Here is a 21,850-nt window from a genome sequence, read left to right as displayed (position 1 = left end):
TCAAGTGGGGGAGTTTGTCCACCTAACAATCCAGGTGTCACAGGCAAGAAAAGGCAACAGAAGGTAATTTAAGTGATTAATGTATGCCAGGAACTTAAAGATTTTTCCTATCCTTTCTTTTGTATAAATTAGCCCATCATTAATATAATTTAGCTAGTAGCATAATAACCACTCACGGACCCCTCCACAGTAGCAAAATGAGGCCATAGGAGTAATGGGACCTCCCATCCAGCTGTGTATTTTCACTGTTCTTTTTCCTGTAACCCATCTGAATCTTCAGTTTTTTTGTTATCCTGTTTGAAAACTGTACTTAAAAAAAAAGTCTTTGGTTTTCACTGAGTTTTAACTTTATTCTGTCTTCTGAGACTTACCATTTATTCTGTATCATATTGGTACATATCTGCATCATTGTAATTGGATTTACACATCATTAATTTTGACTGTCGCCACTGGGACATGATCCATTTATCTCTGTTCTGGGTACCAGGGTCAACATTTGTTATCTAATTCAATCTTCCCAAGAACAACAACAACAACAAAGGAACCACTCTCACTTCCCAGGAAATCTATTTTGTCATGATCCAGGGCCTAGCAAAAGTAAATTAGATAATTCATGGATGAGGTGAAACTTGAATTTGTCACTGGATCTTTTTCTTGAGCAAGTGGGGTGGTGGAGTGGTGGGGTGTACTGGCTTTTTGGGTCTTTGTTTTTCTTGTTTACTATATGCTCAGCAGAGCTATGGGATGGCACTGAGCCCTCTCTCTATGGATTCTTCTGTAAGTATCTAATGTACCACACCAATGTCCTAGTGATGCAGTTCTGCTCAAGCAAATCCAATTCTATTCAAGGCCTTTGTGTCTCCTGAAGCCATCTTGGGATCTAGTACTCTGTGAGGACCTTGGTACCCTTCTAGATGGGTACCAAACTTTACTGGAGGAGAAGGCATGAAGCAAAAAGGACCTTTGTGGGGGAAGCATTGTGGAATACTTGTGGATCTGGGTTCTTTACAGAGCTGCTCTCCCTTCAGGCCAGTGTCTGCTTTAGTGTCTCCACTCTGGGAGCTCCTGGGCAGTGAGTGAGGCTTGCTATAGATAATGCACTTAGTTGAAGCTCACAAAGGTGGGGCCACAGGCCTGTAGCTCAGATACCAGGTCATCTCCAAGGCTTGAATGATTCATCTACTCTAAGACTGGACTAGATAGTGCCAATCCAGTGGAGAAGTGTAGAGAAATGGACACAGGATCAGAGATTACTGCCCATTGCTTTGAGTCCCACTGAAGTTCTTCTCAGATCCAGTGAGGCAGGAACCAGTTTGGAGAATAAGAACAGGGCTCTCAGCCTAAGGAGACACATGTACCTGCCCCACCAATGTTTTATGAGGCCCTGGAATGTTATTTGTTGGTGACCACCCAGCCATCCCACCAACAAATGGAGCACCCCAAAGGGAGTTGTGGTGACCTCTTAATGTGAGACAGCATACAAAGAGATGAGCTAAGAGGAAGGGTCTGTTTCTGCACATTTATCTCTGGTTATTAGACACTTTTAGAGGGAACATCTGTTTGTCCACTCTGTCTCCCATATTGTAGGCCCCACTTGAAGACTGTTTTGGCCCCTTCCCTGACTGAATGGGGACTAAGTCATAAATCAGAACCAGAAGGGGGCCCTAGAATGGGTTGTGAGAGGGAGCTTTTACTCATCTCACCAAGAAAGGGAGACTTGAGATGTTCATCTGCTCAGTCTTCAAATGACAAGACAAAGAAAATGGAGATCACACCAAAGGTACCCAGTGGACTCAGTCCAAATGAATCCTTTCAATACAGGGTTTACACTAGGTACAATGCCATGAGCTGCAGCTGGACCTGGGAGTCAAGTCAGCACAAGGTTTGGTCATGCAAACAAAGTTCCTGGGACTTGGGCAGGGTGCCATTATTTGATTCCTCCTTTGATTTGGACCTTGGATGTTTGTTTTATAAGAGGAAAATCTGTGATTATAGGAGGACTTCCCACATCACCTCACAATATGTTCTGAGGAAATGTACAAGGTGATTCACTTGCTGTACAATAGGCCATGTAATTATACAATGAGAAAACACTGTGTTTTCTTATTAATTTTCTAAAGCTATGTACGATCAGTGTTAGGTTGTCCCCGTTCTGTTGGCTGTTGTTCTCCAGCATGCATCTCTATCTTACCCCAGTAGGAAATTTCCACTTGAGTGCAGCAGTAAAATTGGAACCTACAGTATGATTCCATAGGAGCATTATGGCTGTGACAGTCTCTGAGCTCGTTACCTGCTCCTGTAATCTCCTTCTCATCAACACTCTTTCTGGCTCTATTTCTATAGGTTACATGGGTTCAAAATGTCATAACTCTGAGGTCTGCCTTGCTTATTGCTATGGCTTGAGAGTAGCCCTAAAGTTCTTGTCCTGGATCTCCAAACTAACAGTATTATGAAAAGGGTACAAACCTTAAAAATGGATGAATCCTGTTATTAAGGGAGTTGGTTAGTTATAAAAAGAGGAATTCTATCCAACTTCCTTCCTTCCTTCCTTCCTTCCTTCCTTCCTTCCTTCCTTCCTTCCTTCCTTCCTTCTTTCCTCTCTTCCTTCTCCCGCCTCTCTTGCTATTTCCTTGACTCTGCTTTTCCTTCTGCCGTTTTATGACTGTGCTGGCTAGTTATTATGTCATTTTGACACATGCTAGAGTCATCTGAGAAGAGGGAACCTTAATCAAGTAGATGCTTCTATAACATCTATTTGAAGGCAAGAAAGTAGTACATTTTCTTAACTAGTAACTGGTGTTGGAGAGCCCAGACCACTTTGGGTGGTATCATCTTGGGCTGGTGGTCCTAGGTTCTATAGTGGGTAACTGCTTTGAATGCATTGGCACAAATTGCTGAATAGAACACCAAATGGGACCTCATAAAACTGAAAAGCTTTTGCAAGGCTAAGAACAAATACTACAGTCCACAGACCCAAAGAAGCTAATCAAGAAGTAAGACCCAAGTGAGGATGCTTGAATCTCACTTGGAAGGGGAAATAAAATAGTCATAGGAAGGAGGGATCTAGGTGGGAGAGGGGATGGGGAGTGAGATGGGGAAGTTCAGGATCAGGTGTGAAGAAGCACAAGGAGAGAGTGTCAGAGGGCCAGGAGAATGAACAGAAATCTGCATCTGGTGGAGGTGGGGTGGGGGCATCTCTAGAACGTGCCAGAGATCTGGGAGTGGGGAGGCTCACTGGAATTAATGAGGATGACCTTAGTTGAGACTTACAATGGTGGGGATATGAAACCTGAAGAGGCCACTTCCTGTAGCCAGGCAGGAGCCCCAGTGGAGCAATAACGACACCAACCCATCCACAAAACTTTTGACCCAAAATTTATCCTGTCTACAAGAAATGCAGGGACAGGGGATACAGCAGAGATTGAAGAGGTTGGCCAACCAATAACCAATCCAACTTGAGACCCATCCCATGGGTGAGCACTAATCCCTGACACTATTAATAATATTCTGTTATGCTTGCAGACAGGAGCTTAGCATGATTGTCTTCTGAGGGGCTCCACCCATCAACTGACTGAAACTGATGCAAAGACCCACAGCCAAATATCGGATGGAGCTCAGAGACTCTTATGGAAGAGTTTGGAGAAGAACTGAGAGCCCCAAAGGGGATAGGAACTCCACAGGAAGACCAACAGAGTTAACTAACCTGGACCCTTGTGGGTCTCAGAGTCTGAAACACCAACCAAAAAGCATACACGGGCTGGACCTAGGACTCACACACACACGTAGCCAATGTGCAGCCCAGTCTTTATATGAATTCTCTGCAACAGGAGAGGGAACTATCCCTAAAGCTGTTGCCTGTCTGTGGAATATACTCTTCTAACTGAGCTGACTTCTCTGGCCTCAGTGGGAGAGGATTCTCTTAGCCCTGCAGAGACTTGATGTGTCAGGTGTCGAGGGATAACCAAGTGGGCTGCCACCCTCTCAGAGGAGAAGTGGGGATGGGCAAAGGCAGTGAAAAGTAAAGCTGAGTTAGAGTTGTTAGAGTTCAGGATCAGAAATTGAAGGAAAGGTGAGAGAGATCAAAGAGCAGGGGAAAGACTAGGTAAGTGATGCCGGGAAAAATCTCAGGTTTTTTGTGGTTCTGAAAGATAGGAAACTCAAGTACATAGCACCAGTATCTGCTGAGGGCTTTTATATCCAGTTATTATCCTAATCAGGGTTGTTATTGCTGTGATGAAATGCTATAACCAAAGGCAATCTGGGAAGAAAATGACTTACTTCATTTATATTTTCATACTACAGTCTATCATGAAAGGCAGCTAGGGTAAGAGTTCAAACAGTGCAGGAACCCAGAGTCCAGAGCTGATACAGAGGCCATAGAGGTGTGTTGCTTACTGGCTACTCTTCATGGCTTGCTCAGCCTGCTTTCTTTTTTTTTTTCCATATTTTTTAAATTCACATTATATCCCCATTCCAGTCCCCATTGCTCCTCTCCTCCCACTCCTGCCCTTGCAAATCCCTCCCCATTACCTCTTTTCCTCAAAGAAGATGAAACCCTCTTAGGTACCACACAACCCTGGGACATCTAGTCCCAGCAGGACTAAGTACCTCCTCTTCCCCTGAGGCCCAACCAGGTAGTCCACTGCCTTTGCTTTGAACAACGAGTCACTTGATCCTTTCAGTTCTGCATTTATATCTGCTTTTACTAGAATCCTCCTCACCATTCATGACTTCCCAAGTCGACCTTTCAGAGGGACTCAGGCACAGCCTCACATCTCAGATCTATTCCATTGTAAGTTATGCATATGTTACCACATTGAGTTCTCTAAGCACTGGTCAAAATGTCTCACTGGATGCCCTTCTTCAACAGAGAGGTGAAGCCACCTTTCATCCCAACATTCACGTACTCTGAAATCTTGCCAGGCTGACCCTTCCAATTCAGTCTCCCTTTTACACTTCCTGTCTTCTCTAAATAGGGAATCCGGTGTTCACACCACACTTCCGTGTATCCTTTCCCATTCTCCTCTTCTTGAATTGACCTTTCTCTTTCATTGTCCGTAACCCACTAAGGTCTATCCCAACCTTTCCCACAACTGCTTTCTGTTCCTTAACCCTTTTTACTTACAATCTCCATTGCCATTTGCTGACACCCATCAGATGATGACTCAGCTAGATAGACAAGAATAGTAGACAGATTATCTACCTTACTACCATAGAGAATGTAGTGAATGAATGATCCTGAGCAGGACCGATCCTTCTACCTCCTTTCTTTCTTTAACATAAGAGTACCTTAACCAATCACCTCATAACAATAGCCCTTTGGTTGTACACAACATTAAAATGGAAAAACTTTCCCACCCCTATTAATTTAAATAATTTTCACGAATAATCCTATATAGATATTATCCCTATTTTTTTTCTGAAACAGGGTTAGGAAGGCCAGATTGCTCGCAATCTAGTATGTTCCAATACAAATGAACCAAGTTGAGGGGTATGCTACACAATAAGGAAGTATTTATTTGTTTTCCCCTCCCTCCCACTCTCCATCTCGAGTTTGATAAAACAACTCAGATCTTGATTTTTTTTCCTAACTTGTAGAATATGTCATCTTGAGTTCTAGCTGCTTCAAAGTTCTTGGTCCTTGTGCCAGCTTGGCTGCAGGTGGAGTTCCTATGTGCTTCTTGCTCTTGCTGTTGGCTGCAGGGCTGGCTCGGGATGGTTTTTATAGTAGTCCACAAAGTCTCCCACTATGTGAAGGTTTAATTGGAATGCATCAGTAGACAAATCAGAAGGTGATCATCAGTTCTCCTTGAGCAAACCTTACGTAGGGGCTCACATTATTGGCTGTGGCCAACTGCAGCTTTTTCAGTAACTCAGTGATGTATCTGAGAAATACATGGTAGTTTTGAATGGACAGGTCAATCAATCTTGTACACTCAGCAACAAATTTTTCATAGTAGCCAGAGAGTTGGTCTGAAAAATCCTGCAGTTTGGAATGGAACTGCTGGGGGTAATTAGCCATTATTTCTGCCACTGCAGTGGCCCAGCTTTCCATTGCTTCCTTTGCCACAATAGAAAGCTCTGTAATCTTTTCACTCCCCTTTCCATTTATGTCAGCAAGCATGCTGAGATATTCTCTGATATCCCTGGACACAAATTGTTCAACTTGAGTTGATATTTTGGAAGCAAAATTAGCAGCTGTCATACTGTATTCAGAGTAGAAATCCCTAAGGGAGACTAAAAGGGTCTTGATCAGGTCCACCATCTTTTCTTCTATTTCATAGTATTTTACTGTCCAGCCAACCATGCTTGGATCAAAATACTCTTCACGAAGGGCCTTCATATACTGATGGACCTGCTGTAGTTTGTAGGACCCTTCCTGAAGTATGGATTGAAAAAAGTCATTAAATTCACTGAAGACAGAGTATATGTCTTCTCTTAGGGATTTAAAAGCATATGGAACCTGTATTTTGAAGAATACGTTGATATAATCAGCGACACAAGTAGATTCATTGTCCTTTAGGCATTTAATTTGCTCTTCTATGATGTCTAAAAGTCTCTCCAAAAACCTCTGAAGATCACTTAGCATTGTTGTAAATTTGGTATCCAGTTGGACTATGTTTGATAAAATATTTAAGTCCTCTTTGAAAAGCGATATGACGTCTTTTAGTTTACAAGGTTTTAGGAAAAAAGGACAGTTAAATGTTATGTTATTGATTAATCTCGATTTCTCTACTTGGTCTTGAACATAGGAAAACAGGTTTCCTAACCCACTAAACAGCTGAGACAGTGACTTCTTGATTTCCCTCATGACTATAGTGTAGAGTTCATCGACAGTATACGTTCCAGCAATACCTGGCAACCGGACTCTATTGAACTTCAGGAAATGAATGAATGAGTCCATCAGCCGTGTTACTACCATGTGGTACTTCTGAGTAACACTTACTAGACTGCCTAACACCCTCTTTTTGAGTTTCTCAGGGATGCTCTGGCTCTCCTGAGCCAACATCTCCTCATACAGATTCTGATATGTATCACGGGCTACTCTCTGGAAATTCACGTTCATTTCATCAACCATCCTTATGGCATGTTCAGCATTGTCTTGTAGACTTTTTCTTAGCTCTGAAGAAGCATATCCCAGGTGGTATTTATTGACATAGTCATAAATAGCCTCAGAAGCCTTAGGTACATTGCTTTTTAGGGAGCCAAGCAATCTGGAAGCTGCCTCTTCTTCCCAATTAATTTTGATGTACATTTTACCATCAGACTCCTTGTTCCGCCACTCAGTTTTGAATATGCTGAGTTTCTTATCTGGAGAGGACTAAAACCAGAAAAACAAAACAGATAAAAAAAAACCCCATGTTTTCAGTGACTCTGATTATACAATATACTACATTAAGAAGTAATTAGCACTTAAAAGTAAAGATGAGGGGAGGGTCATCAGTATTCTGAAGGGGAATTTATCTTTCCCATGTTAGTTCATGGGAACTAACATGACTTATGGTTTATGGTTAAACAGGCCCACTGTTGTTAATTTCTCTTTATCACATGCTCCAGGAAGGATAATAAGATATATGTGGTATCTATTTAATAATATTTAACACTAAGCCCTTCTTGAATGGAGAATTGAGAGAAGGTGAAGGAAGAAGGAAGAAAGAGGCAGGGAAGGACACATTCTGGAATAATGAAGAAGGAAAAGTCCAGCCAACAATTCCAACTTCAGCATCCATTTGCCACACTTGTGACAGGCTTTAGGTTTATGTCTTTCCTTTTAGCAATGTCATCTTTGATTTAATCCCAGCAGAGCTTATAAATGACATGATATGTATTTGATGTGCCTCAATCAAACAGTTTTACTGTAGGGAAGAATTATGAAGCCTCAAAAATAAAATCTAGAAACCATAATTTAAAAAAAAATGTTCATGTGGCAGAGTTTATGCATGCCTTGGGAGATGAGGTATGGACCTCATCTTTGTCCAGGAAGTCATAAAATAATAGAGTTAATTGGGTATCATGGGCGTGTCTAATAATTAAGCTCAGCAAAGATTGACTATAATGTTTTCAGGACAGTAGTACCTCAATGAAGATGTTGAGCTTACCACTTGTCTTTCATCTATTTTGAGCATGCTCTCAGGGACTGTCTAGAATAAGATGCATCATCTCTAGCTCCCCACGTGCTCTTGAGCATGTGATACTCATCAGCTGGGACCCACCTGAGGGTGGAAGTAGACATTCAGCTTCACACTCTGATCATCTGTGCTCGAATCCAGACCCACGGTGCCTATGACCGAAGAGGCTGCTGAGGCAGACAGACTTGTCTTGTCTTCTTTGTAGTGCAGATGGAAGTCAGTCAGTGCTGGGCTGGTGATGTCCAGGTGAGCCTCTCCCTGCCAGTCCCTGAAAGCAGAAAAGCAGAGGAGTCATAGTAGAAGGGGTCCAGAGATGGCAAGCACCACAAGTTTTGAAAAGACACCAAATGTCAATAAAACTTTCATACCAAAGTCCTTTAAATAGACCATCTTCGTTATACTCCACATTGAAGTCACAGTGTTGAAGTGTTCCTTTGATCTTATAGATGAACATATCATCTTCAATTTTGTGTGTTTCCACAACTGTATAGGAGAGAATTTGTATGTCATTGGTACATCATTTTATGTGTGTGTATGTAGTGAAAACTAGGACAGATATCTTAACCAAATATGTACCAGTTTTAAACATATCATGTGCAGTCTATAGATTTTAAAAATTATTATTATTATCATTACTATTATTACTGTTATTATTTTGTGGTAGTACTGGGGTTTGAACTCAGGGCCTCATATATGCCAAGAATGTTGTGTTCCACAGAGCAATACTCCAAATCCCTATTTTTTTCATTTAAATAAAATGGAGGTATTATTAGTACTTAAATTATAACAGACAAAAACTATTTAAAGGGATGTTCTTCAATGTCAGTAGGCTTTCTAGTTTTGTTTTAAGAATATATGGAGGTACATACACATTCTTCATGTAGTTCTACATTATGCTATAGATAACAATTGTGCCTTTGATGTTAATTAAATACACAGTTACTTACTCAGAACTCAGTTGGAAACATGTAATATCCAGGAGAGGAGGAAGAACATTTCCTTACCTTTTAGAGCATACTCCAGAAACGGCAAGGTTGAAGTGCACGTGGAATCCAGGAACGTTTCAACATGATCTGTTTTGTTTTTCAAACCAGCGCTCCAAGTGACATTATACAGGGGAGAAGCCATCCCAACACGTGCAGTCAGTTCTCCAAAGAAAGGAATGAAAATTCCAGCAGGTATGGAGAACTCAAAGGATGGGATCTCAATGGTCTGCTCTGGCAGGGTGACACTAGGAAGATCAACATCTGCAATCGTGTTGGCTAACTTATTCAGATCAAAGTCAGTGCTGCCAACTGGAAAGCTCTTTGGAAGTGTAAACTGGGACACAGTTAACTGTATTTCAGGTATAATTGCCTCAAAAATAGGGACAGAAGAGCCCTCTGGTTTAGAGTATCGTGTTAACAGGTCAACCCTGGGGAATTTTACTTTGGGTAGCATTGTTAGGTTGAGGGCAAATGGTGAAGTACTTAATTTCTTATAGATTTTTATTCCACTGAAGTCATTCAGTTTTAGTCCTGGTATAATGAATCTATCAGCCAGTTCTTGTACAGGGAGTGAGAGGAGATAGCCATTGGGGTTTTTGGTATATAGAAGGGAAGTTGAAGCTTGAAGATACTGTCGTTTTCCGTCCATCTGTAGGAGTTCCTGCAAGCTCTTTCCATACACTGGTACAAGGATATTTTCAAGGTCCCAGAGCTGTCCTTCTAAGGATCCTGAAATGTCAAGGCGTACCTCTTCTTGGTCATTGGAGAACTGTGCATTGTGCTGAAGAATCTGTGATTCAATCCGGACCCCACTTTTCCAGTTGACCTTCTGGTTCTTAGTGTTAGCTTTCAGGATCACTTCCTGGTCAAAGTGATGGAGGTCAAGGAGGGAACTGGGTTGACTCCCATGAACCTGTAGAAGGGTTGACATGGTCCATGGGGAGAGGTCCAGGGTGGCTCTGCATGTTTGCTTTCCTTTTGTGAAGAAGTAGCTGTACATCTGCAAATGGTTTTTCATATTGTGTTCCCATGTGGCATAGATGCGTCGGAGGAGGGTGGCTTCTACAGCAAAATTTTCTCCTACTTCAAAGTGCCAGATACCATCAACTTTGGAATCTCCTTGTAGCCTTACTGAAGACCGAGTACCTTTGGAATTCAGGTATACATTTGCCTCACTGGCAACACTTCCTGAATAGTCCTGTGAAAGGAAAGAACCCTTGATATTTCCTTTGGTGAATGACTCAATGGAAAAGTAGGAAGTGAGACTTTCTAAGCTGAACTTGTGGTCAACACCTCCTTTTGCAGTAGAGTGCAGCTTTGTGGAGTTGAAGTCATAGTTTAGTTCCATGGATGATGAGACAGTGGGCTTTGACTTGGTATTTCCGTTAAGTTCCTGCTTGAAGTTCATTGTGAAAATGGGACCATGGAGGTTAGCTGTTGTTTTCACTGATGCTTCCATGTTTTTCTTGGCTAAGCTAATGGTGCTGTCATGACTGCCCTTTACAAATTTGTTAGTTAGAGAGACAGCTGTGGCGAGCTTCAACCCTTTTTTCCGTGTTAGACGTGATGTACCCTCTAATTTGTACTGGAGGGCATCCGTGACAAATGAAGAGGAAGAAAGGAAATGGGCAACAATATCTGATTGGTTATAAAGTCCAGCATTGGTATTCAGTGTGATGACAGTTGATTTAAAAGAAAAGTCATAGGTAAAATTGCCCATGGCTGGAATATAAATATTGTCAATAGTGCTCAATTCCTTGAAATCTGGGAGAGAAAACTTGAGTAGATTCCTAGGAACATGAAAAACTGGCAACTCTAAAGATGGCAGCACTAATCTGTATGAAGGCACGATGATGTTAGGACCTGGAATTATGACACTTGGGGTGCTGATTGCTTTGGGGATCACATGGCTAGATGCCAGTGTCTCTACAGCAAATGGAGATACTTCAATGTTGACAACTGGGATAGTGTATCCACGATTTCGAAAGGTCTCAGAGGGTTGATTGAGGGAATTTTCAGTTTTGTACTCATCAAACTTAATTTTTGCTTCATTATAGGATGTGGTAAGAAAATGTAATGCATTGTCTCTGACTTTCTCAAATTTTCTGTCCCAAGAATTGACATTGTTGAGAACAAACTCATAAAACACACTCAGAGGGATAACAATGGAATGCTTGTCTCTGTTCTTTTTATATTGAGCCTTTACACTCATATCAAATGATTGTTTTGTTGTCTTCAAAAAGTCTTTCAAGCCTGTTTCTTCCCATATGGAGAAATCCTTTAGCAAGGGAGTTGTGAACCTGGTGTAAGGTAGATTAATTTCAGGAATTGTTAAAGGAATGTTTAAGAAATCCAGATTTGCATCTCCATTCATTCCTATACTGGCTTCTATGTTGTGTTCATTGTTAATAGCAGAAAAATTTTGACTGTATTTGTACTGATTGAATCTAGCACTTGCTTGCCAGCTTGCTTGTTGGGCATGGGGACTCAGAAACAATGCATGGTTATTCAGGAAGTCTATTTTCCCAGTCAACTTTAGAGGAAAACTAACTTTCAAATTTCCTTCATTATTTGTGGATGCAGTAATCTCAAATGGTTGTGCTGTAAAGAAAAGAGAATTTTTCAAAGTTCCAATAACTTTTCCATTTAGGCTGGCCTTGTGCTCAATAGTCATTTCTGCCTTTGCATCCCTGAGCAGTGCCTGACCTTTGGCAGTTAGAATGCTGGAGCCCATGTGCTGAGATTCAACTTTTGAGTCAACTTCAAACTTAGAATAGTTGATGAAGCCAGATTCGTAAGTCAGTTTTTGGATGACCCTTAGGTGTTTGCCATTTATGTTATTTGAAAAAGCAAAAGAAGTAACGGGGCCGTTCACAGTAAAGCTAATTTGGGACGAATGTATGCCTTCATCCGAGAAGTTGGGACAGGCCCAGTTCCATGACCCTGTCCCCGAAGAGGTCCATGCCACATGTCCAGCTTCTAATAGTGTCTTGATTTCATTATTAAGAGAAGCCTTACTGGAGAAGTCCAGGCTGGGGACACTCAACTTGTGGAAGTACTTTGTGTGACTCTCAAGGGTGAGCTGATTGTTTATGTTGACAATTATACCATTATTAAACTCTACTGTATTTTTCTCTGTGTGTAAACTTGCGACAGTATCTGCTTTTCCCTCAATGGCCTTTCCAGAAAATAATATCTCACCCTCATGTTCCATTCTCACATGCTTACTGGAGAAGTTCATGGATTCCTTCATGACCAGAGGATTAGTATTTAACTCTAGGAATTGAGCTTGTGCTTGAAAATCAAAATTGAGAGCTTCCAATTTGGACTCTCCTCTAGCAGTGACAGAAGCCACAATCTCTGCTTTGTTCTCTGAAGTAGTTACATTCTGTATGTTGGCATTAGCATCTAATCTAAAGAGAGGAGATTGGATCTTCAGGATGCTATGCAGTTTGCCAAAAGCAGGTATTTCCATGGTGTGTGAGAGGCGAGGAAGCTGGAATTCTGGAATGTGAAGATCAGGAACCTGTAAATCTTTGAGATTGACATTTGGGATTGTGAATTCTGGAATTGTGATTTCTGGTACATGGAAGTCTGGCAGAGTGAGTCTTGCAAGACGAATGTTCACCATCTCCAGGTCTCTCAAGTACACTTCTGGAAGAGGCCACTGTAGCTCACTGCTCAGCATTTGGTCGATAGTTCTAATTATCTTTGCTTTTATTTCCAGCAAGTCAATTGTAAAGGAATGGACATGGAAGGTGTTGAGAAGAGTGAATTCTGGAGTGGAAAATCTCAATGGGATTTTTATATTTTTTAACATTTTGAAGTTTATCTGAATTGATGGAATCCTCAAATCTGTCAAGGGGACTATAAAGTCAGGTGTCTGAAAGTTAGCTTCTTGGAGAGCACGGAGACTGACCTCAAATGCAGGCATGGTCCCCAGAAATGTTTGGATTTCAGGAACTGTGAATCCTTGTTCCACAAGTACGTTCACACTCTCAGCCCAGTTTTGGATAGAATATTGCTCTGCGAAGTCTGCTATGTTTTTAGCAGTCAGAGTCCACCAATCAGAAATATAGGTGACCAGTGTACTGTAAACTTGGCTTATCAGAGACAAGCAGTGCTCCAGTTCCCACTGAATGTCCATTTGATAAATTCGGTCTCGTACATCTTCTAGAGTATCTTGGAAATGGGCTTTTATTTGAGTCAAGGCATCCTGCAGCCAATCAACGACCACAGTTACTTTCGTGTCCTTGAGTCTTTCTAGATGGTTGGAGACTGTGGTTTTGAAGTCTTCTATCAACAGTTTTAATGCTGCAGTTTTCTGTGGAAGTTCGAGAGCTTGGATTTCAGCATTGATTCTCTGAGTCATCTCACGGATTTTGCTGTTGGTTTTGTCTACAAACTGGTGATAATCAAATGCTTTCAACTTCTTCACCAACGTGTCAATAAATCTATTTAGTTCTTCAATGACATTTTTGAAAGACAATGCTTTAAGCCACTCGACAGTATCATCAATAAACCCAACCAATTTTTCATAGTAATCTTTTATCTCAATTTGCTGTAGCACATTACTTAGTTTCTGAAAAGGCTCACTCAGGCTGTATCTGTGAGCCAACTCCACTGATTTATCCATTAAAACCTGGATTTGTTGGTCTACTTCATATTTCTCAATTAGCTCACGGACTATAACTCTAAAAGTATTGATTTTCTCAATTACTTTAAAATCTTCAATAAGATTCATAACAAAATATTTGACACGCTCAATAATGTCACTTATTCTTTGGAATAGAATTGCAGTTCTCAATTGATCTAAATGTATTGTGACATCAATAGCTTCAATCTGTTGTTTTACCTCTGCAGCAAGCTGTTGAATGTCTATATTCTGAATTTGTGTCCTGAGCTGCTGTAGTTTTTCTTGTATTTGAGTTCTGATTTGATATTTGGTATCCACATTTTGGATCCAAGAGGCGCTACTACTACTGATTTGATTAAGATCAACATTTTCAACGAATAAATATAGATTATGGATTGATTTTGCTAGATTTACACGGATATGATACTGTTCATCAAGAATTTTTAACTTTTCAATGATTAGATCAATAATCTGAGCAATAGTTCTTTTTAAGTCATGTGGATCATAATTATCTTTAATATACTGATCAAATTGTATCACGTATGTCTCAAGTTGAGAGAGTTTTTCATTGAAGTTGATTTTGGCACTGTCTAAGGCAATTAGTACATCATTATCTGTAATTCTATAATTTTCCATGAAAGAAGTTAATTTTTCCTTGGCACCAGCTACTTGTCTCTCCCAGTCAGATGCATTCAGATAATCATGAATCTGCTGAGGAAGTCTGCTCAGGGCCGCTCTGTATTTCCTCACAAACTGATCAACACTGAGGCGTTGTAATTCCCTCTGCATGGCTTCCAGTAGACTTATAATTCCTCTTCGATTTCTCTCCAAATAATCTGGCAGGCTTTTGAAGAATGGGAGGCTGATGGTGTGAACATCCTGGTTCTTATCGTACTTCACCATAGCAACAATTTCGAATTCTTGGGGCCTGTCAACAGCATCATTTATCTCTAAGCCATTAGGGACATTGACAGGCTCACTGTAGAAAAACGGAAGTTTAATTGAAGAGTCCAGCCCAGAGAGATCTGCCCGTCCACTAAGCTCAACACCTATTTTGTCTTTAGTGTTGTAGGCTTCAAAGTCCTGGCTGTATACCTTGTCATTCAGTCTGGTCTTGAATTTCCAGGTGCTTGTCTGTTCAGCTGGTGTCAGCAAGACACCGACTGTGTGTTCAAGAGCTGTGCTGATGCTGTTCTTGTACAGGAGATTGTGGCTTGTGGATCCTTTGTAGTCATGAGAGAAAGCAAGTGCCAGAGGTTCCGCTTTCAACAGAAACTTACTATACAGCTGCCCAGTATGTTCTCCCCAGAGGGACAGTTTCCCATCACCACTCGTATGCGTGTCGATGCCCAAGGTAAATGGTGCCAGGACAAAGTGGAAAACATTGTTAAAATGCAGTGGATCTGAATTGTAGCCGGTAGTGACATCAACAGAGGAAGCCAGCCCTTCAACGACTGCATTTAGTCTATGGCTGAACTCCACACCCTGAACCTTAGCTACAGTGTCTGCTCTGTAAGTTGCTACTACCAGGTCAGAATAAGAGATGGTATAGATGTGTTTCAGTTCATTATTTTGATATGTTCCTTTAAAGTTGCCACCCACATTCAGTTTCAGTGGTTCCAGCCGTAACCTTCCACTGTTGGTCAAATCTAGAGCATCATATCTCAGGTCATTGCTTAAAGTAGTTACAAAAGAATAGGGCTGTAGCTGTAAGTTAAAATTCTGCTTATAAAACTTGTCTCCACTGTAAATATTGTCCATTTTTGAGGAGAAGTCCAGTGAGAGACCGACAATGTTCAGACTATGTATGTGGTCGAGTTTCATTTCAGCAAAGGAGCCCATCATCTCATTGGACAGCTTCAGCCCTTCTCGGCTGAGTTTGAAGTTGAAGATATTTTTGCTGTCTGTACCCAGAATCATGGCCTGGTAAATGCTTCCCAATGACACCTCCGTGAGGGCAGCTCTCCCATCAAGACTGAATTTTGCGTGGTGTTCTTTGAAGCGGCCATTTGTTGATAATTTCATGGATGCCCCAGAGAGCCCAAGCTCCGCGTTCAACTCATTCTCCAGCAGCAGGGGACTGTACTTCAAGTTGGTAGTTGCACTGGTAGATAGTCCATCTCGTGCAATTGTTAGCGTTGCCTTGTGAGCACCAGTATTAATTTTGTCAGTGCCCAAGATGTCAACATTTAATTCTAGACCCTGGGAAGTGAGAGATCCTGAAAGAAGGGTGGCAAGCCTCAGGGACTTGTAATTAGCCTGGTGTTCAGAACGCAGCAATGCGCTTTGCTTAGAGAAGGTCATGTCCAGCTTATTGGAAGTAGCAAAGTTCTCATACTGCCCACTGCTGTCAGATTTCAGAGTCAGCTCATAGTTTTCATATTTCAGGGAAGCTGTGTTCTTGAATATGCCGTCTTGTAGGTCAGAGGTGGAGGTGATGGAGAGGGTTCCATCCTGGTACATTCCCACAATCTGGTTGGTGCCCTGGAAGTAGGTGGACTTAAATTTTGTGTTGGATTCACCACTCATCTGGCCATTTGTAGCATCTCTCTCATAAGACAGGCCATATTCGCCTTGAGCATAAAATGAAGATGCTCTGAATTGTCCCTCAACCTTGATGTCTTTGACATACAGATGTTGTTTCTTTTTTGAGTTCAGGTGAACAGTTGCAGACATCTGTGGTCCCAAGGTACTAGATGTTTCAAACGTTAGTAAACCTTTTGAGACGGGGTTGTTTCCAAATTTTTCTACATGGCTGACTTTGAATTTTGAATCTAGAAATTTATGGTGTAGAGATCCGTCACATGATAATGTGAATGTGCTTTTGCTGTCATATGTTGTTTCTCCAGATCCTAACAGAAAAATCAAAGATATTGGTTAAATTAAGTAATAAATTTCTACAACAACCTTTATGTTGAAAATCTTTCAGTAGGAACCTTATACATAGCTGTATCAATTGTGTAATTGTGACATTTATAATATATATTATATTATATATATCATATTATAATATTATAATATGATATATATAATATATTTTATATATATCTTATATATATATAAGATATCAAAGGCATTCTTCCAGTTACCCTTCCTTGGTTGCTACAGACTTTGTTGGGTTCTCTTATCAAATGCTTCTACTGTACCTCATACTGTATAGCATATACTGTAGCATAGTGTTTCTTAATTATAATTACTCAGCTATATGGCTGCTTTATTATTACTATCTAACAGATTAAAAATACCATATGCTTAATAAATATTTTCATTTGTTGAACGAATGAAATGACTTCCAAGTAGCAAAGCAAACAAGCCAAAAACAAACAAGCAAACAAAGCCAAACAACAACAAAAAGCATCTACAGGAAAGCCCAAATCCTTTCTTCCTAGAGCTTTCCCATCAGAATGTGTGATACATTAGCCCTATGGTCCCGTTTCCTGAGCAGGCCTCACCTTGCACACTGTAGGAAAACAGGTCAACTACGGAGTCAGCCTTCATGCGGTATTGAGCCTGAAGGCTGAAGTGGTCTCTGCTGGTATTGCCACCAGTGTAGGAGGCTGACCAGTTGTACAAGTTGCTGTAGACATTTGTGGAAAGATCTAGAACACCCAAGAGAGGCACTTGCAGCTGGTGTGTCTTGGGGATTGTAAAAGTGGGGACCTGGAACTCTCGAGATGGCAGATGAAATCCTACAGGCTTGAAGTTGAGGGCTGGTATCCTTACACTCTCTGGCATCTTGAGGTCTTTTGAAGACTTGCCACCCAAAGGCAAAGGGATGCTAATCTTTATTTTGTTCTTGTTCAGTGTGTATTTGACTCGGCCATCACTGAAATGAACAAAGACAGTGTCCCCACAGTCAGACATTAAGAAATCAAGACTCTCTGTTTGACTGCTTCATCAAGATTACACTTGCCCTCCCCCAGTCCACTATGTTCTTTTCACCAGGGTATTTCTTATGCTTGGATCTCTTTCCTTTTCCTCTGCCTCCCCAACCCTTCCAAAACCCTTTCAAGAGCCACCTCTGTATCATTATGGCCCCTTATATCAGTCTTAAAGAGAACATCCTAACTCTGCTTATATAGTTATTTGTTGATTTATTTTTTGGTATCTGCAAGGTATCTTCCTGGTAGAAAGGACAAAACCATACTCAGTTTCTGTCTTCTTACTGTTTCTACTTTACTGTTTTTCATATTGTGAGTACTTGATAAGTATTTGGTAAGCCTAATAGAAGCAAGTTGATATATAAAAGAACAAGGATGTAAGAGTCAAAAAAAGTGGGTGATAGTTTTAGCTTCCATTAATTGGGAATGTTAGGATTAGCCTTTCTGGGTCTTAGAGATGTTATCTGGATAGTACCCTTTCTGCTGAACCCCAGAAATTGCTTCGAGGTATCAAAGGAGCTTTGCAATCTTTTCAGTCCAACATGCAGTGGACTATGTGGATGGCCTATAAAAATAAAGTAGGTGGTATTTGTTATATTTGAACGACCATTCACTGTGTACTACAGTAATATGGGAAGGCTGCTGCCTGCTCTGAGCCCCACACTTAGCAGGTGGATGAATGATTACTATTAAAGTCCTGCTCTAGTCCCACATACTGGAATTCCAGTTGTAAAGAACACATTTTATCTTCAGCAATTTTGGTCTGTTTGGGGCTTGGGAAGATTTCAGCTTTATCCTAGTAATCAAGCATGTTCAATTGTGCTCCTAAGCCACAGCACACTGAGGGCCCATATAACACGGGGCTTTTGAGATTCTGAATTGTGAGGATTATACCAAGATCATTGAGTTAGGAAACATTGTCTTCTTAGCTCACGCTCCGCTCTTTTTTCCATGAAATAAATAAAGTATTACGCACATATTTATTAACACAGAAATGGAGTGAGCAGTGTGCTTCTGGATCTTCTATTAGAATTAGGGTGTGTGGCTAATCATCTCCTAAAAATAAGTACCTAATGCTCAGTGACTGTTCTGACCCTCCATAGCTGAGTTTGAATGCCTTGCAAACTTGGGTGGTTATAGATGTACCATTAATAAACAGGATTTTCAGAATCTTTAATCATTTTCTGAAGTTCTCCATACTGGGCTGGTGTTCACATTGGGACCTCATTTTTACTGATGGAAAAACCAGAGTTTACTTGTAGCTGCTCATTGTTTTCAAGTGCCTAAGTAATTCCTCTGAAAGTTTTCAACAAAAATGGCTAGGTAAAACGTTCTCATTTCCTTGCACAGTACAAAGATAACGCTCTTTAGTCCCCTCTTACGTCTTTAAGAAGAGGTTGTCTGGGATATGGAAGTCAGGAAATCCCAGTTTCTGGAGGTTCAACTCTGAGAGGCCATTGAGGTGATCTTGTAGAGTTTGGGGGTAAGGAAGACCCCTGGTTGCCATCTGAAGCCATGTGTTTGTTGCCTACAAAAAGAAAGGACAGTTTTAGAGCAAGAAATGGGTCTGAATAGACCTCCAAGTAGAATTAACATGAGCTGACAGTTCATGCTTGCAGACCAGTTATCAAGCAGGGGCAGGATGATGCATTAAAAGTTAAAAATATGTTACAGGAAAGTATAAATTTCTAGTCCCTGATTTCTCTGTAATTGTTTTTGCTAGTTTATTTGTGTGTGTGTGTGTGTGTGTGTGTATGTGTGTGTGTGTGTGTGTGTGTGTGTGTGTAGTTGTGTGTCCATGTGTATACATGTGTATGTGTTTAGAAGAGTACATGAAACCAAAGGTCAACCTCAGGCATCCTTCCTTCTTTAACACTAGTTACCTTGTTTGTTGTTTTGAGTTTAGGTCTCTCACTGGGGCCTGGGACTTGTCAATTGGTCTGGACAGTGAGTCTCAGGGATTCATCTGTCTCTGACCACTTTGTGGTGGGATCACACATGTATACCACTTGCCTATCTTCCCATGAGGGGGATATGGATCTAACACAGATCTTAATGCTTGTACAGCAAACACTTTACTGACTGAGCCATCCTCTTCTCCCTCCTTCCTCTATGTATGTATGTATGTATGTATGTATGTATGTATGTATGTGTATGTAAGTACGTTTGTATAATATGACATAGTTAACCCCCTAGCCAGTGTTTGGAAGTTTTTTTTTTTAACACAAAAAATCTTCTGCTTAGTGACTCCATTGGATATTTGTCCCAATCAGCTTTATGTGACTGGGAAATTAGCCATTCAAGCTTGTGTATGAATCGTTGAATACTTCTTCACCCAGCTCAATTGGTGATTTAGTTAGCATCTACAGTCATGTATTTATTCTGCTGCATGATCATACTTACAACAATTAATTTGGAACCCACGTGCCGGAAAGTCACATCTGTTTGAGGGACTCTGTGATCCAGGAGATTATTAGCGTACTCATGCAACGTTCTAGGATAACGGGAAAGATCCACGGGGAAATTGGAGGCCACCTTTTTGGTATTCACATTGGTTCCTGTATTCCAATCGAATTCAATTTTCTCATTATCTGAAAATGTGCATGTAACATGGCTGTCAGTGGTGTTAGATAAGTTCATGTCTGTTGCTCTCAGTAGCTACTCTTAAGCACACAGTGCTCTGGGAAGGGCTCGCATGATGGAAGAGATACATACCATAACGCCATGCCACTCTCTTGGAAATTGTTGAGCCATAAGCTGTAGCAGATGAGTCCATTTGGAAGAGCAGTTTGGTGGGGGACCAGTGAGTGTGGACCTCACTCCTGGCTTCTGCTTGCAAACGTGGTATGGAAACAATGCCTTTGATCTTGCCATCACCCTTTTTGTCATAACTATTGAAAAAGAAACAAGTTGACATCAATGATTTTTGTCCGTTCCAAGGACGTAGGTACATAGGACTCAATAATTAGAAGTTTCATTGATAAAAACCACATACATAAACAAATCAGAGATCTAACCATACATATATCCAACCCATTAACTTATAAAGCCAATATTCAGCATGAAGTGTGGAGTTTGCAGGGAGGTAGATAAACTTTGTAGAAAACATTTTCATACTTTTTCTCTAGCCTTGGCCAAGCAATTAGACCACTCCAAACTATCATGTCGTTGTCAATAAATAGAGACATGGGACTGAGACAATTTTTAATTCACCCAGCAAATACTTGATAAATAAATAACAAGTGCTGGTTGAATAACAGAAACATCCAACTGAGTATTGCAAAGGGTAAAAATGTTGAGAACTATATTTTCAGATAGACTGTATAGCAGAAGTGCCCCTGGTGCAGGCAGATAGAAAGTTTGAAGAAGAAATCAAAGAGCCACCAGGGCCTCCAGCTCAGCTCAGGTCTCCTAAACCTTTCTTTACCTCAGGTGGCCCACGAGAGAGACCTCGGTGATTTTCTTGTTCTGAATGTCCAGGATGACTTTGTAAGTGTTTTTGTCCTTAGCAGATTCATCATTAATTCTTAGGATTGTCCCAAAGTTGACATCAAACCCTGGAATTAGGACTTCACTAGATAAGGTCCTGCTTTGTCGATTATATTTGAACATTGCAGTAGCTTCAGACTGCTGTACTCCTGAAAGAGTATAGGACAGAGTTAAGAAATGGGTACTATGTGGCTACGCAAATTAAAAAGAGGCAGAGGAGAAAGCCACGAGATCCTGACTACTGTGGGTTTCACTGACACTAGTTAAGATTTTCCCATTGACTATGTATTATCCATTAGCTCAATTTTCAAGTATTTACTGGTGGCTTATCATGAGCTAGGGACTGTTCTCAGCACTAGTGTACCCAGCCCTTGTACGGTTCATCTTATAGTTGTCAGTGGAGTCTGCAGACAGTAAGCAAATCAGTTACCTGTGTTAGATGGCAGTAAATATCATAAAGACATGGGGAATGGGTTATGAGGACAAGAGGTAGAGAGGAAGCTATTTCCTACACGATGGTTACAAAATGTCTTCCTGTTGTGGTATGTGGTATGGTACATTGTATATAGACAAGGGCATGGTTAAGAGAGGACTAACAAGCCATGCTGAGTTATGGGTGGGGGGCAAGCAGGCAAAGACCTGATGGGCAATGCTCAGATGTTCAGGGAATGCAAGCTTTCATTCTTCAAAATATAGCAAGAATATGATAACCTCTCACATCTCCACCAT

General features: G+C 40.9%; 1 protein-coding gene across 1 annotated transcript in view; it reads right to left on the bottom strand.

Moving 5' to 3' along the window:
- Positions 1–5,396: 5,396 nt before the first annotated feature.
- Positions 5,397–21,850, bottom strand: part of Apob (apolipoprotein B) — a 37,980-nt gene continuing 21,526 nt past the window's right edge. Inside the window, exons 21-29 of the mRNA XM_028779394.1 lie at positions 21,060–21,270; positions 20,348–20,523; positions 20,036–20,223; positions 19,015–19,160; positions 17,204–17,577; positions 9,134–16,603; positions 8,498–8,612; positions 8,214–8,397; positions 5,397–7,321 (exon numbers count right to left, since the gene is read on the bottom strand). Coding sequence (XP_028635227.1) covers positions 5,786–7,321; positions 8,214–8,397; positions 8,498–8,612; positions 9,134–16,603; positions 17,204–17,577; positions 19,015–19,160; positions 20,036–20,223; positions 20,348–20,523; positions 21,060–21,270 — 10,400 coding nt within the window. The 3' untranslated portion in view covers positions 5,397–5,785. The remainder of the gene's footprint in view (positions 7,322–8,213; positions 8,398–8,497; positions 8,613–9,133; positions 16,604–17,203; positions 17,578–19,014; positions 19,161–20,035; positions 20,224–20,347; positions 20,524–21,059; positions 21,271–21,850) is intronic.

This window comes from Grammomys surdaster, unplaced genomic scaffold, assembly GCF_004785775.1.
Source record: "Grammomys surdaster isolate TR1022 unplaced genomic scaffold, NIH_TR_1.0 351, whole genome shotgun sequence".
NCBI classification, from domain to species: domain Eukaryota; kingdom Metazoa; phylum Chordata; class Mammalia; order Rodentia; family Muridae; genus Grammomys; species Grammomys surdaster.
The sequence above is the reverse complement of the archived record's forward strand: the minus strand, read 5'-3'. Positions and strand labels throughout refer to the sequence as shown.